Genomic DNA, 16,090 nt, shown 5'->3' with positions numbered 1-16,090 from the left:
CGCCCGGATGCGAAGGCCAAACGAAGCAATGACAGATCGTCTGTTCTGAAAAAGTACTGCCCACCGAGGAAGGAAAACACATTTCCAGGTGGGATGCTTTGGTAAGGAATGAAGTTTTGAAGTATATTGTAAAGATAGTTGCAAATGGCAAAGATGTAGAGAAGGTTCATGAGATTCAATGTATATACTTTGAACTGGAGAGGTACGGAAAGCCCCAGTGCAGAGTTGAAGTCCTTGGTGATGAATGGGGTCCAGCATCTTTAAGGCCGAGGGTCTGGCAGAGCCATAGACCATTGATCCATAATAGAGTTTCGATCTAATAAGGGTACAATATACCTTTAACATTGAACAGCGATCTGCCCCTCAACTGGTAGAAGAGAGAACACGGAGGATGTTCAGTGCTCTTGTGCATTTGACCCGAAGCTGCTTTAAGTCTGGTATAAAGGTCAGTTTAAGATCAAAGATAAGCCCCAAGAACTTGGTCTCCGGGACCACTGGCAGCAAAACTTCACCGATATGAAGTTCAGGATCAGGGTGAATACCCCCGTCGACGGCAAAAGTGCATGCATACAGTTTTGGAGAGAGAGAAATTAAAGCCGTTCGCCAGAGTCCACTTCCGTACACAATTAAGGGCAGTTTGTAGTTGCCGCTCAATATATCTCATGTTTGACGACTGACATGAGATGTGAAAGTCGTCGACATACAGCCCATTCGCAACAGTGAGAGGGAGTTGTTCAGTGATGGCATTTATCTTTATACTGAAGAGTGTAACACTCAATACACAGCCTTGAGGGACTCCAAGTTCCTGTACAAAAGAACGGGAAAGTGTCGAACCCACACGAACTTGGAATCTCCTGTCCATTAAAAATTTTTTAATAAACATGGGTAGATGGCCACGTTACCCATATGTATGGAGGTCTCGCAAAACACCATACCTCCATGTTGTGTCATAGGCCTTCTCTATCTCAAAGAATATTGATACAAGATGTTGGCGGTTGAGAAATGCTTCTCTGATAGATGTTTCAAGACGGAATTAGGTGGTCTGTGGTGGAGTGCTGTCAACGGAACCCACACTGGGTGGGCGAGAGGAGGTTGTTTGATTCAAGGAACCAAACAAAACAAGCATTAACCACCCTTTCTAATGTCTTACAGAGACAGCTCGTCAAAGCAATTGGACGGTAGTTTGAAGGAATCTTGGTATCTTTCCCTGGCTTAGAGAAAGGTAAAATAATAGCCTGGCGCCAGGCATTAGGAAAAACATTCTCCTGCCAGATCCGGTTGAAAACAATCAGAAGGACATCAAGAGAACCAGGAGATAGATGGTGCAGCATGTCATAATGAATATCATCAGGTCCAACAGACGTACTGGCAGACCGATGAAGGGCCATTTTTTAGTTCCACCAGGGTAAAGGGACAATTATAGTCAAAGAAACAGTCAGTTCGAAAGGAAAGAGGTGATCGCTCTGCCCGAGTCTTGATGGCCAGGAAGGTGGAGGAACAAACAGAAGTGCTAGATACCCAGCAAAAGCTTTCACCTAGAGAGTTAGCGATGTTCCGAACATCAGTCACCTCCTGACCATCAGAGAGTAAGATCGAGAGGGGGACAGAATTGTAGTGCCCATTAACCTTTCGAATCCTGTCCCACATGATCTTGGAACTGGTGGTAGAAGATATGCTGGTTGTGAACTTAATCCAAGATTCCTTCTGGCTTTGATGTCTTACCCACCTAGTATGTACATGGGCCCGTTGGAAAGCAACCCGGTTTGAAAGTGTGGGATATCTACGAAAAGTATCCCAGGCCCACTTTTGAGCCTTCCGTGCTAAGTGGCAAGCAGGATTCCACCACGGACGAGGATATCGTGGAAAACGTGTTGAGGTTTTAGGAATACACTGAGCAGCTGCATGTGTAATACAGTCAGTTACTGCTGCTACACAGTCGTCTATTGATGGCTGATTTACGATGGCAGGATCAAGTTCTGCGAGAGCAGTGAAAGTGGACCAGTCTGCCTGATCCAGCTTCCACCGGGGGCACGCAGGTAGGGTGGCATCTACCACGGCCAGTCTCTCTCAAAAGTATAGGAAAATGATCATTGCATAGTGGATTACTGTCAACCCTCCATGAAAAATGGGAGAATAATGAAGGGGAGCAAACTGAGAGATCAATAGCAGTAAAGGACTGACTAGGTGCATGAAAGTAAGTGGAAGAACCAGTATTGAAAAGAGAAAGATTGTGATCAGAGAGCATCCGCTCTACAGATCGACCCCTCCCATCAATTATAGCACTTCCCCAGAGGGGATGAAGTCCATTAAAATCCCCTAGGATTAGAAATGGAGATGGCAATTGTTCAACGAGAGCATCAAGATCTGATTGATCATATGTCTCTCCAGGGGACAGGTACAGAGAACAAACAGTGATGGTATGACCCAAGGAAACACGGATGGCTACAGCCTCCAAGGGTGTGTTGAGTGACAAAGACAGGGTGGGCACATGTTGATCAACCAACAGTGCCACCCCTCCATGTACTCGACCATCACACAACCTGTCATTTCTGTACAGAGAAAACTGCCGAATGGAGACAGTATCAGCAGTTTTGAGAAATGTTTCTTGTAAAGAAAGACAAACAGGATGGTAGGAAGCAATCAGCGTTTTGATATCATCCAGATTAGTATGTAAACCTCGACAGTTCCATTGTATCAAGGTGGCCATTTTTTAAGAACGGGTAAGTGAAGTGGCTGGAGAACCCTTCGGTTTACGACCACGTCTTTTTTCTTTACTGTCTTTAGTCGGAGGAGGTCTATCAACCTCCATGGATCCTGCTCTGGGTCGGGTGGGCAAGTTTTTGTTATTGGAAGGGGAATCCAGTGACTGAGGACGCAAACGAATAATTGTTTTGTCTCTTGTGGTGGGAGAAAAAGATGTATCAGAAGAAATGCCTGTATTTGAAACTGAAGGACATGGATCTTGAGGTTTGTTGGAAGGTATGGGAGGAACAGAGATGGGTGTGGAAGTCGATTCATCAACCTTTTTAACCACAGAGGTCAAAAGGCTTTTCATTTGTTTTGAAAACGATTCTCTTGGAGGCACAGAGATCTGTCTGCACTCTCACTGTAGTTGCGGAATGAAGTGCAGCAGCATATGTCCAAGATGGAGTTGTGGACAGCAATTTCCGAGCCTCAGGATAACTAATGTTATGTGTCGTTTTAAAACGCTGCACCTCTTTTTCCTCCAACCATTTTGGGCAAGAATGAAAGTAAGAGGGGTGAGAACCATTGCAGTTTACGCAATGTGGGTTCATGTCACAGTCATAGGCATCATGGTCCTTCCCTCCACAATGAGCACATGTCAGGGAACCACGACAAGATGTCTTTGAGTGGCCGAATCTCTGACATTGGAAACTTCAAAGAGGGTTTGGTATGTATGGCCGAACCCTGCAAATGAGATAACCTGCCTTGATGGTGGCAGGTGCACGTGGTGAAGTAAATATTAAAACGAGGGTATTTGTTGGCAGTGTAACTCCATCTTTGCGAGTGGAGATGCACCTCACTGCAGAAACTCCTTGAGTGGAGAGACCAGCGAGAATCTCTGGCTCGGGAACGTTCTTCAAATCCCTTTCAACAATAACTCCTCGTGAAGAATTCAAGGTAGCATGGGGTGTAACCTCAATAGGTATATCCCCAATTGCCTTTGAATTCAAGAGGAGTTCACTGTGTTGGGATGTGGATGTTTCAACCAATATGTCACCAGATCGAAGTTTCTTTACTGACTTTGGAGAGCCAGCAAGTCCCTCTAGTCCCTTTTAAATAAAAAAAGGGAACATTTACCCTAAAGGTTTTTCCAAAAGAGAATGTAATATAAGAAAATGAGGTACATGTGTTACTGATGTTGAAGATTGCTGTTCTGAGTATTCAAGACGTGGTCGCTTACCCATTGACTGTTTTTTTACAATTTTATTTAAATTTTTTAGAGGATCCATAGGAAAAGGAAAAAATTTCTGTACCACTGACCCCACCCACCATGGAGCCCTACAAGGGGATGCACTACAAAGTCACGCAAGGACAATGCAGCAACGCCAGGGTTTCATGAGCACTATACCCAAACACCAGCATCAGGCACAATGTCCACAACACCCGTTGAGAACTTCCAACACTGGTACTTGGTTGACTCTAGCCCAAGTGGACCAGCTGATTGACCCAAGGGGGGCCACCCAAAGCCGCCCGTCTACAGGGATTCGAGGCCAAAGTGGTGTGTTAGGGTTGGACCCCTCAACTACCAGGATCCTCTCCTCCCCTTCATGGGTCACCACGCACAGCAAACACGTGGGTGGATGTTTAGATCCCAGAGAAGGTAACCAGATGGAACAAAACCTTCCATGGGAGGTCCCCTCACCACGTACAGGAATCCACACCGAGGGGCCTTAGACAGAAATAGGATTGTGGTGAAGAACTACAAACTGTCAAAGAAAGGACAAGGTGGGAAAATGGGGCATAGATAGTATGAACAAGAAAACTGGACCTATTCCCCCAAAATGGTAAAACTGAACTCAACTGGTGATCTAGAATTTGGGAGCCCACCTTAAAGGTTGTAAGGGTGAATTATCCTTATACCTACAGGGGACTGGTCATAAAAATGCCATTAGCCAATAGAACATCAAAAGCACACTGTAAACCAAAACATGAGTGGACAGGAACAAAAGCAAGGTAAGGAGGTAGAAACAATAAGGTAAGGCATAAAACATCACATACTTGATATATTATCTCCAAAAAAACTGATGAGGACTGAACAGAATATTCTAGAAAGTGTGAAAAGGTATGACAAACTCCAGGGAATGGGAAGAAAAGATAATTTCTTCAACCTGTGCTATTAAAAGGCTCGAAAAGTACAGGAAGAAAAGGAGACAATGTGCATGCCACAGACAACTCCATCTTCCCACAAAAAAAGCTCAAAAAATTCTCCAACAGGTCACCCACACATGTGAATGAAAGTGCAGTAACAGATGAGTGATATGCACCCAAACTGGCAACAGTAACTTCAGAATACAGATATGATACAGTGAAAAATGCATGGTAAATAAATTACTCATAAACAAATATGAATTAAATTAAATGAAGTTCAATAAAGGAAAATAAAGTTAAAACACTTTCAGGGTAATCAGTGGTCTAAAGAAAGACGTATGCACTAGAGCACTGACAAACAAGAAGTGATGGTTCAGTGGTGGTACACAGAGGATGTCACATGATAGACTGCTCTCCTATTGGTGGGAATATGAAAAATTGAATCTTTGGATCCCAACACAGGGATGATGAAGACTTGTGGCATACATTAAAATACAAATGATACAGAGGACAGCATAAACTGAAAAAAGCTAATCTTGTGAGCTGAGGAAGAGTACAACATTGGAAATTAAAGTATGGATGAGAAACAATGCAAAACTGTTGCTTGGAGAGAAGAATCTTACATAGATATTGTTTGTCTTGAATTTTATATCAGATTGAAAAATAGTTGAATACGACCTTACCAAATTACATGTAGACAAATGTGAATGCCAAATTATATATGAGTTCTGTACACTATTAAATATTAAAAATTAAAGCAAGATTCAGAGGATAAGGTGGCTTTTTTCTGTTCAGGGGGTCATTGTATTGTTTCAGCATGATAATATTCTGTGCCACAAAGTACTTATATTTTTCCTTGGTATCAAAGTATCAATACTTTTTTTTTTATGTTTTTGATAACTTAGCCACAGCCTAGATCCTCTTTGGGATCATATCAAAGGATTAAGTTAAACATTTAGACCACAGCCTTTCAATCACCAGACATATTTCATAAAGTATATTACAACAGGAATCTTACAAAACATTATTAAAGGGATACTTTGAAGAAATAAAAGCAGTTGTTCAGGCTGAGAGAGGTGACTGGATAGTGAACATCAACCCTCCTCTAACAAGAATAAACTAAGAAATTTAAGGTTCAAGCATTATTGTGAAATATAACAGACTAAAATAAGTGCTAAAAATATTTTTAGGGAAAAAAGTTAAGTGTTTTGGATATATTTGTCAATTTTCTCATGCTTTTTATAAATTAACTAACATGTTACTAGGAAAAAAAATCCAAATACATTCATTACAAATTAAGGACTTACATTTGAACGCTGGTCAAGTTCATCAAGGTCATCAAAGTTAGATGTATCAGTAGGGCTACTAACATCTGGAACATATGGGGCTGGGCCTGAAAATCACACAGAGGATAGAAATTCCAAACATATACAATACTTAATTAGAACAAAAAATGTCATAAACTTAGAAACAATATCTTTAAAACCAACTACTAACAGATCTCATTAAGAATGTTCACAGGAAATACAAACTAAATACATGAATCTTTACAACAGTTCACAAACACCTGCAAAATGGACAGAAACAAACACAAAGATAAAAAAAAATGTTTAAAATATGAAATAACAAGTCATCTGTTTAAGAAACATGTTTATACTTTTGCGCTAATTAATTGACATAATTTCATTAAACTGAAGTCAATGGATATATATTTTAAAGTGCATGTTTCCTCTATATACTCCTCTTCCTGCAATTTGAAGGTAAACTTGATTACTTTCCTTAGTTATTTTCTGATATCAAAGTCTACAGGGATATATACTGTTGCTCATTATGAGTAAGTTTGATCTTTCCATGTAATTTACTAAACACTTTTTTAAAAACTGTTACTTAAAAGGAATAACTTTCAGTTACAATTTTTAACAACCTTTATGAGCATATGCAGAGTTATTGTAATAATGGGAGAGTTGCAGATATGAAAGTTCAGTTTATAAAACCAGTTCCAAAATAATACATGAAACCCCATTATAAGCCTTCATGAATACATCAAATAATTTTAATTTTCATACTTTGTTTGCACAACCTCTAAAATCTCCTAAATGAATGTTAAGTTTATACACTTTTATACTATCTATCTTGCATTCTCTACCCCTAATATTAAAATGTTATAAAATCATACATGGTAAAAGTTCAAAAATATGAAGACAAAATTACATCTCCCTTTGTTTTGTTCTTGCATTACAAATAACTGCAGATTGTAAAAGACAATTATTTATCATAGAAGATTCAGGTCTCTTCACAACTATTATTATTTAATTTTACTGGTTTCTGAACCATGCCTAGCTACAGTAAGAAACAGTAAATCACAAGGTGGTATAACTGGATAAATAAACAATATTATGTGTATGCATATCTAAAGTTTATGTATTCATTGAGAATGATGATAAAGTTATTTTCTTCATTTAAGTCTTCTTAATTAATCTAGAACATTTTTCATTTTTATATTTAACTTACTTTTAATAAATAATATACACAAAAAGAAATTTACAACCTATCATAGCTCTGAGCCATTTGAACTCAAGTGCCTAGTTTCAGAAACAGTTTGTTCAAAAATTAGCTAATGTAGTTTTCTCCCTACATTTTAAATCATTATATTTCAAACAATAAAATACCAAAGACATTCTGAAAGCATGAAATAACAAATCATCTGTTTAAAGTACATTTATATTACAGTGCTAATTAACCAACATAATTTCATTATATTAATATGAATGTTCCCCTTACAAACTCCCCCTTTAGTAATTAAAAAAAAACTTAATTTCATTCCTGAATTACTCGATAACCTGGAAGTTTATATTGATATATGAATTTGTTGTTTCTTGAGACTACTTTTGAGTTTTCACATACAGTTTATTAATTATTCTCCTCAAGCAACTATTTTTGAACAAGTCAAAAAGTGATTTTTGGTAACAGTCTTTAATATGCAATTATAATAAGGAAGTTATAAAACCCAAGTTTCATATTATAAGTCTAGTTTTAAAACAATGCATGTAACCCAACTACAAGCCTTTCCGAGGGCACCAAATCTAATTAAATTATCACAGAGACCATAATATCAATATTTGGACTTCAACAGCCCATCTCTATCTGCATTCCAACAGACAACACCTTTTCCATATTAAATGAACCATAACCTAAATCTTACTACAACAAGTCAGTCAATATTATTAACAAAATAGACTGATAATACAAGCCTTAAATGTAACTATTTAAATATCAGGTTATCCCAAAAGTAATGTCCAAAAATTTATTACAGAAAGTGCATCATTTCTGTCTTTGTAGAAGGCTTTAATGACTGAAATATGTAGTAGGTCATATATAAAAATATTCAGATAAATAAAAGAAACTAACCCAACTCCACTTTTTCAAATCATTAGCCAAATAAACCCTTATGAATATGGATGTGTCTGAGGAGCACATTAGGCATATAATACTTTACGAGTTTAAAAAGGGCAATAGTGCAGCAGAAACTACAAGAAACATTCAAGGTGTTTATGGTGCAGAGTCTCTCAATGAAAGAAAACAAAGGTGATTTCAGAAGTTCAGATCAGGTGACTACAGCTTAAGTGATGCGCCACGTTCATATCATGTTGAGTTTAATGATGGCTGGCTGCTATTAAGAAGATTGTGCTGTAACAGTTGAAGAATAGCAAAGAAGCTTAATTCAATCTATTCAACAGTTCACAGTCATCTGTAATAGCTTGGAAAGGTTTCAAAACTTGTAAAATGGGTACCTCATGATTAGACACAAGCCAACCTTAAAGCAAAAGTAGACATTTGCACTTCTCTGCACTTTCATGAATGTAACTCACATTTTTTGGACGGGTTAGTGACTGGAGATGAAAAATGAATATATTATAAAAATGTTAAGTGCTGCAGACAATGGCTCAATGCAGGCAAACTGGCAAAAGCACAGCCCAAAATGGACCTCCACCTCAAGAAAATCTTTTTAAGTGTTTGGTGGGATATTTTTGGTGTGATTCACTTTGAAGTGCTGCCACTCAATGTAATGATTACACCAGACTTCTGTTGTCAACAGTTAGAGCATTTGAATGTTGCACTGAAAAGAGACCTGGCTTTGATCAATTGTAAAGGTGTTGTGTCACACCAGAATAATGCATGGCCCCATACAGCAAGGATCACATCTGCAAAGATTGAAGAGTTAAACTGGGAAAACTTCCACATCCTCCTTATTCTCCAGACCTTGCTCCATCTGATTATCATCTATTCCAAAATTTGCAGAACTACTTTGATGGAAAAAGAGCTTGGAACACATGAAGATGTCAAAACTGCTCTCTACATTATTTTCCTTCCAACCCCAAGAATTCTACAAAAGTGGCATTCAGAAGCTTGTGAATGGTTGGAAGGAAGTAATTAATAATAATGGAACATACATTTTGATTAAATAACATTAAAAACATTTGAAGTCCTTTCTTTTTTCTGAACCTAAAACCAGAAATTACTTTAGGGATGACCTGATAAATAGTGATTTTATCATTTAACTATAAACCTGAAATATAATTACCCTCATAATTTTTGTTCAAGCTTTTCTGGTGACAAATACAACAAAATGGTTACCACTAGCATCTTTTTTTCAAAGGTTTGTTGAATGTGTTACCTATCTACTTCAAACAGAGCAATTTCTTTATTAATTATCTTTAAGAATGATCCGTTTTTTTTCTTAATCTTCGAATGAGTAACTTCTTTAAAAAACATGAAGGATCCACCTGCAAAATAGCTTTACTTTCTTGCCTAACCTACAAAAATGGATGAAATCACTCATTTTTCAAAAAAAGAAAGTAATTAGTGGGATTAATCACGTTATTGGTATTTCTGTTGACATTTGTCATGTAACTATGTTATATATATATATTACAAACTGTGGTGTCTGCCTGAGTAATCTGTCTTCTGAAAAGCGACAAATGCAGGCAAAGCTTTACATTCACTTGTTAATTAACAAGAGAACAGGCATGAATAATACTGATGCCAAATTTTATTTCTGAAGCAGCATACAGGAAAATGTTTGGAACTAATCACACTACCATTTACATTTTAAATGCAACTTAATTTAAAGAACAAAAATGTAGATTTATTGCATGTTATTGTTGAGTAACTCTTAGCACAATTAAAATGCCCAACAATTACTTTTCACAGTACACAGTATAAGTAGCTCAGAGTGAAACCAAGAATGAAAACAATTAACATTTTAAAAGTCCGAGAAATATTCTAAATTGATAAATTAATATAAACTTTTCCCATTACCGAGGATAGGTATTTTTGCTTGTAATATATGTAACCAATAAAGTTATGTGCCTAGAAGCAAACAGTTTGGACAAATGTTTAAAAATCCAATGGGGTTACATAACAGAACCAACTGATAATTGGATGTTAAAATTTGTTTTATTACAATCAAATGTAAAAGCATTAGCCCAGTTTGGTTAAACATGAAATTACATTTTATTTGCATGAAATCCTGCAATGGAAAACAACGGTAAATAAAAGCAGGCACACAGAGTTTTATCAACTCGAAATTACTCAATATTAAATGAACAATAGGGAAAATAAAACTCTTTATATATCCTATTAACATCTAAAATATAGTTTGATTCATTCTATGACAAAAACCTGCCACAACTTACATAATTTAGATGATCAGAAACCCTGGATTACTTTAAAATTTATTCTTCACTGTTACCTGACAACTAAACCTCTGGATTCATAATAGTATTTAATGAATATCTCAACAATTATACGATATAAAATTACATGTTTGCCTCTGAATATATGATATTTCTTTAATTGGACTAAATCTATAATGTAGGAACATTTACATATCTTGAGTACAAAATAATGCTTATCAAACCACACTGTGGTCCAAACTCTAATGTTTCAAACAAGTTATTTTTAATTTTTAAGAGCTAGTTACTAAATTTAACATAACTTTAACTCTTTCACTACCAAATTATTATTTTTAACTGATACTTATTGCCACATTCTTTTTTGCCTGTTAGCGTCAAAAGGAGTGCATTACATAAAAAGTTTATAAGTTCACTGCAGATGAACATATAAAACATGAAATTTTCAGAATTTGTTTGGAACATACATAGTCAAGTAGCTAGTCCTGTTCAAACATCTCCATTTCTTCCACAAGTTACCCCTACCACTGGGCATCCTGTTCTGAATTAGTTAATGGTTCGGGTTCAGATGGAGGTGGGACTGTACCTGGGGTGGAATTCCTGAAGTGCTTCCTCGAACTGTAGTCACTCTTCCCCATGATTTCACTGACCTTCTGCTGGTAGTTGAACCAGTTTTAACTATGCCTATTCTCTTGGTTTGTGTGCTTGGTCTACTTTCTTCACCACTGTCTTCTGAGTCTTCTTCTGAGCTTTCATACTCAAAACAGTCACTCCCTGAGTCTGAATCTTGCTGAATATTTTCCAAAACTTGAGCTGCAGTGAATGGTGAACACCAGCACAAAGCCATCTTGGAAAATTTGTTGACAAATTCTTCCCTTTTTTCTCATCCCAGAAACAATACTAATCGTGAGATCAGGTTCATCAATATGTAAATAGTCCATGATAAACATCTAAGTCTCATGATATTAAATGAGAACTTTACATTTGCCCATAAAATGTTGCTATCTATTCAATAAAGAAGACACTATAAAATTTCAATTATAATCTCAAATGGCACAAAGCTATAGGTCTGACTGCAGTCCAATTTGGCAGTGAAAGAGTTAAAAAAGGTCCAAACCTTTTTTTTAACCATAAAAGAATAAAAATTATTCAAATTACACTGTAAATAAACATGTCTCTAAATGTTAAATTTAATGCAATCAATAAAGTATTAGATAACAAACAATAAATTATTGTGTATGAAAATACCACATAAAATATCTCAAACACCACCATCAATTCACACATGACACACAAATCCAGAAATTCATTTCAATATTAGCAAAAATTATTACCAAACTCATATCATGTACAAGCTACTGCTAGTAAAACCTTAACCACCACTAATAAAACAGACATATAAACATTTTGTGTTCTTAGCCTTACTTCTTCTGAAAAATGTTTGCAATCGCTTAATAATAAAGTGCTCACCATCTCGTATGTTATCCCAATCGATGCCTTTAAACCAGGGATGCTGTTTAAAATCATCTATCCCATTCTGACCAAGCCGACAGTCAGCACCACAGATTAGCTTCTTCATCAAGTCTTTTGCATCATCTGACACTGTGACAGTTGGGTCATCTGGTATAGCAAAGCATGTCTGTGGAGGAAAAGGAAAGAGTAAAAAGCAAAGCAAGTAAAAAATCTCTACTTTATTTTCAAGTACAACAGCAATGTATTTATGTTATTTTGAGTGATTTTTGGACATTTGTTATCTTCTGCAACATTTAATTCCAAAGTAACTAAAAACTTATTTAAAGTCAGTAATGTTTAACTGACTGAAGACTAAAATGAAAATAAACAGACACTCAACTCATCAGATGATTTCTCCATATGGATGTTGTATACCACACTCACCTTATGACTCATGATCTTTCCATAAGTCTCAACCAAAGATTCTGCATAAAAGGGAGTTTCCCCATACAGCATTTCAAACATGCAGACCCCTAAAGACCACCAATCACATTCAGGCCCATATTTTCCTTGCCCATCTTCCATTGCCTACAAAACAATTCTATTAAGAATATAGCCTCAAAATATCACATATAACACTTAATACATTTTCAATTAACAACAGCTGCAAACTACAAGAGTCAGCAAATAGCCTTTCTCACATACATGAGCAAAAGTCCCTTTGTTAGTACGAGGTGATTTATTATTTTATTAGTTAATTATGAAAGAGATGTTTTAACGAGCCTTTTATGTAACATAATTAATTTAGTGGAGTTATAGCAGTGTACTATAATACTGTTACATATAAAAGCATTGGTCATATCACAATATTCTATCAACTGACAAGTCTGTATTCTGATCAGTCTCTCTCATGTTTAGCATTCTTTTTTGTTTTGATGTGTATGTGTGTGAAAGAAAAACAATCTCACTATTGGAACTTTAAATTCAATCATATACTCGAGACACCACAGTGAGTAAGATGACCTAAAATGCACTAAAACTACTACTGCATTTTGTTATTTTGTCACACACACACACACACACACACACATATATATATATAAACATTGAAAAACAAAATTTTTTTTCCTTTGATAACAGTTAAGAAACTAAAATATTTTTACAGATACATTTAACAATTCCTACAGTAGTATAATGTATTTGATTTAGTTGATAAAAATATCAGTTTCAATTATCTTTTAAAAAGTAAAAAAGTAGTTTAAATAATAAAAACTTACCCTAAGTATTTCAGGAGAAATATAGTCTGGAGTTCCTACTGCTACATTGGACTGAACCTATCACATTTCAAGATACAAGAACAGTTGCAATTTAATGTAATACTAGAAATTATAAACTGTGTACAGAATTTTAGTTTGAATTCTAGACAGTATAAATGAGAAAAGTTGTAGTCTTCAATGAAAAACTCCTAGCTCGATTTTTGATGCAGAAATCCCATAACAGCATTTTTGTAATTTGGGTAGTAGACAGATTTCTTCTTGAACTTATTAAACCCGCTAATATATTCAATATTCTCACCAACAAAAATGAAACAAACCATGCTTTCCTAGGTGTTTTCATTGAACAAGTTAATTACATCACAGTATACATGAAACCTACTTAAACATCTTTACCAAAAATTTAATGATTCCCACTTAATTAAAATGTGAAGTTAAAATGATGTATAATAACTAAATGTATGAATAAGCCAGAAAAATCTACCAACAAGATCAATAAAAGGGAAAAAAAAATAATGCATTGGTTTTTCAAATGAAATAGTTCTCTTTTAAACTTTCTCAGTATTTCAGACACAAAACTACTCAAGTAAAGCAATCACACCAAGGTAAACTAATCTAAAATTAAACTACAAACTTCAAAATAATTTGCTACTGACTAAACTTTGAAAATAACAATGCTTAGAAACAAATTTATCAAAGTCCTACTACCAATCACTAATGAAGAACAGATAAAAAGTATTTACAAATTATGATACTGTTGTTGCAGCTCCTTCTTAAAAAAAAAAACACATAACAACAACAATATGTGCTGTAAGATAACTATATTGAAAAATAAAAAAACTAAAGCAAACAGAACACTTTCCAAACTAGCCTCATCATAAACTGAAATAAATACTAAACGTCAACACTGAAACATGACATAGAAACCTTTAAAATCAACATCCAACTACAAACAAGTATCAAAACTTGGACATCCACAAGACAGTTATAAAACCATTTGACCAAAATATTGCAATAATTCAATTAAAAAATATAAACACAGTTACTGGAACACAACCAAGACTTCAGCAACATATCCATAACAACAACAGAAATATCTCCAATACATAAGCAACAATGATCTGAACAAACTTCAGATATAAAACTGAAACCTCATTCATTTGAAAGACAAAATAAATTATTAACACAAATCTCTAATTTTACATTGCATAAGGGCTTACAAAATAATAATAATAATTATGCACAAAAACAGAGATTATCCATAAACATCGTAGTCACATTGTTTTTCAGGCCAACAGGAAGAACTCTGAAGGTAACACAACCATATTATGTCACTTTATTGCAATGATGTCACTACAGAACATCTTGCTGTACTTATAGAAAATGTAACACTGGACTTGTATTATATTTTTACTAAACAAGCAACAAAATAGTTACTTTGATGCCACATATATCTCTAGCTGAATTCTATAGTTCCATCCAAGGGACTGGTGATCACTCATACGACAACTATTACACTAGTACACAACAAGTGTATACACATTTATTCTTTTTAAAACAGAATGGTTTGTTGTAAAGAACAACATTAATCTAAATCCCACCAAGCCATAATGGGATATTATGAAAAAACCAGATTCTAAGTAAATATTCACCTCCAATAAAACTATGCCAATTCCAAGAGATTATTGAAACAGCTGAGAAAGCTTGGATATCACAGAATACCTTCAGATGCCTAATGGAATCTATTCCTTATGATGTTTTTGCTCTACTTGGTGCTAACAAGAGACCCACACACCTTACATACACGGAGTAAAACAGTGCATTTTTTTTAGTATTGTAAATCTTCATGAGAATTTCAAACAGTTCACAACAACAAACTGTTGCATGGATGTTACCAACATGTAACACTTAAAACTTCCAAAAAAAATCATAAACATTTCTTTTAAATTACAAAATATTTTAAACCTGTTACTTCAGACCCTCAGCTACTGAATTCCAGTAAAAAGAAAAATTCAAAATTCATATCAAAATTATGAAATAGAAACAAAAACTTTCCTTTCAAGATCATAGTGTTGTTCTCTGTATCAAAAAATTACTAATGTTGTGAATAGAAAAACACAAAACATTATAAAGGTTTTTTTCACACACGGTAACAGTAAAGTACAAATTTGATTTGTATTCATAACAAATATAAGATTACTTTGTCAGCTCAATCACTATAACAAAGGTCGCAATTATTTAACAAATTAGCTGAAAACATTTCAAAGGGCAAAATGATATTTTGAAATTGTTACAATTATGTATAATAAATAAAACCATTTAACTCAAATTCACATAGAACATAAAGTTAGATTTGGAAATAGAGTTATACTTAGATATGTTCTCAGCATTTCTCAATTTAAAATTAGTTGTGGTTTTAACATTTTCAGTGTATTTTATATTTGTTTTTCACTAGAACTTACAGTTCCATCATCAAGAAGTCTCAAACAAGAACCAAAGTCTGCAAGTCTGATGTGTCCATCAGTACCCAGAAGTATGTTGTCTGGTTTGATATCTCGATGTACATACTTCTGTTTATGAATAGCATCAATAGCCAGGATCATTTCGCCCATATAGAATTTAGTCATTTCTTCTGGTAATCTATCTTCGTATTTACTTAGCAAAGTCAGCAGGTCACCACCAGAGTAGTAGTCCATCACTAAGTACTGGAAAAAAAGAAAGAAAGGCTCTATATGTAACAAAAGTTTTGTCAAGTCACTTTTTATTAACAAGTTGGTTAAGGCTCTTTCTACTCATTAACAACAAACAAAAAAAGCTTATTTTAAGGTACTATCACAT

General features: G+C 35.1%; 1 protein-coding gene across 3 annotated transcripts in view; it reads right to left on the bottom strand.

Annotated features, from left to right (window-relative positions):
* The window catches only part of LOC143249448 (serine/threonine-protein kinase MRCK alpha-like), a 135,939-nt gene that overhangs the window by 101,019 nt on the left and 18,830 nt on the right, over positions 1-16,090 (bottom strand). For all 3 annotated transcript variants that reach the window (XM_076499303.1, XM_076499305.1, XM_076499304.1), the window contains 5 exons: positions 15,715-15,957; positions 13,256-13,312; positions 12,423-12,566; positions 11,997-12,165; positions 6,141-6,226 (listed from right to left, as the gene is read on the bottom strand). In XM_076499303.1, coding sequence (XP_076355418.1) covers positions 6,141-6,226; positions 11,997-12,165; positions 12,423-12,566; positions 13,256-13,312; positions 15,715-15,957 — 699 coding nt within the window. The remainder of the gene's footprint in view (positions 1-6,140; positions 6,227-11,996; positions 12,166-12,422; positions 12,567-13,255; positions 13,313-15,714; positions 15,958-16,090) is intronic.

The sequence above is a fragment of the Tachypleus tridentatus genome, chromosome 4, assembly GCF_004210375.1.
Source record: "Tachypleus tridentatus isolate NWPU-2018 chromosome 4, ASM421037v1, whole genome shotgun sequence".
Lineage (NCBI taxonomy): Eukaryota > Metazoa > Arthropoda > Merostomata > Xiphosura > Limulidae > Tachypleus > Tachypleus tridentatus.
This window is presented reverse-complemented; position numbering and strand designations above follow the sequence as displayed.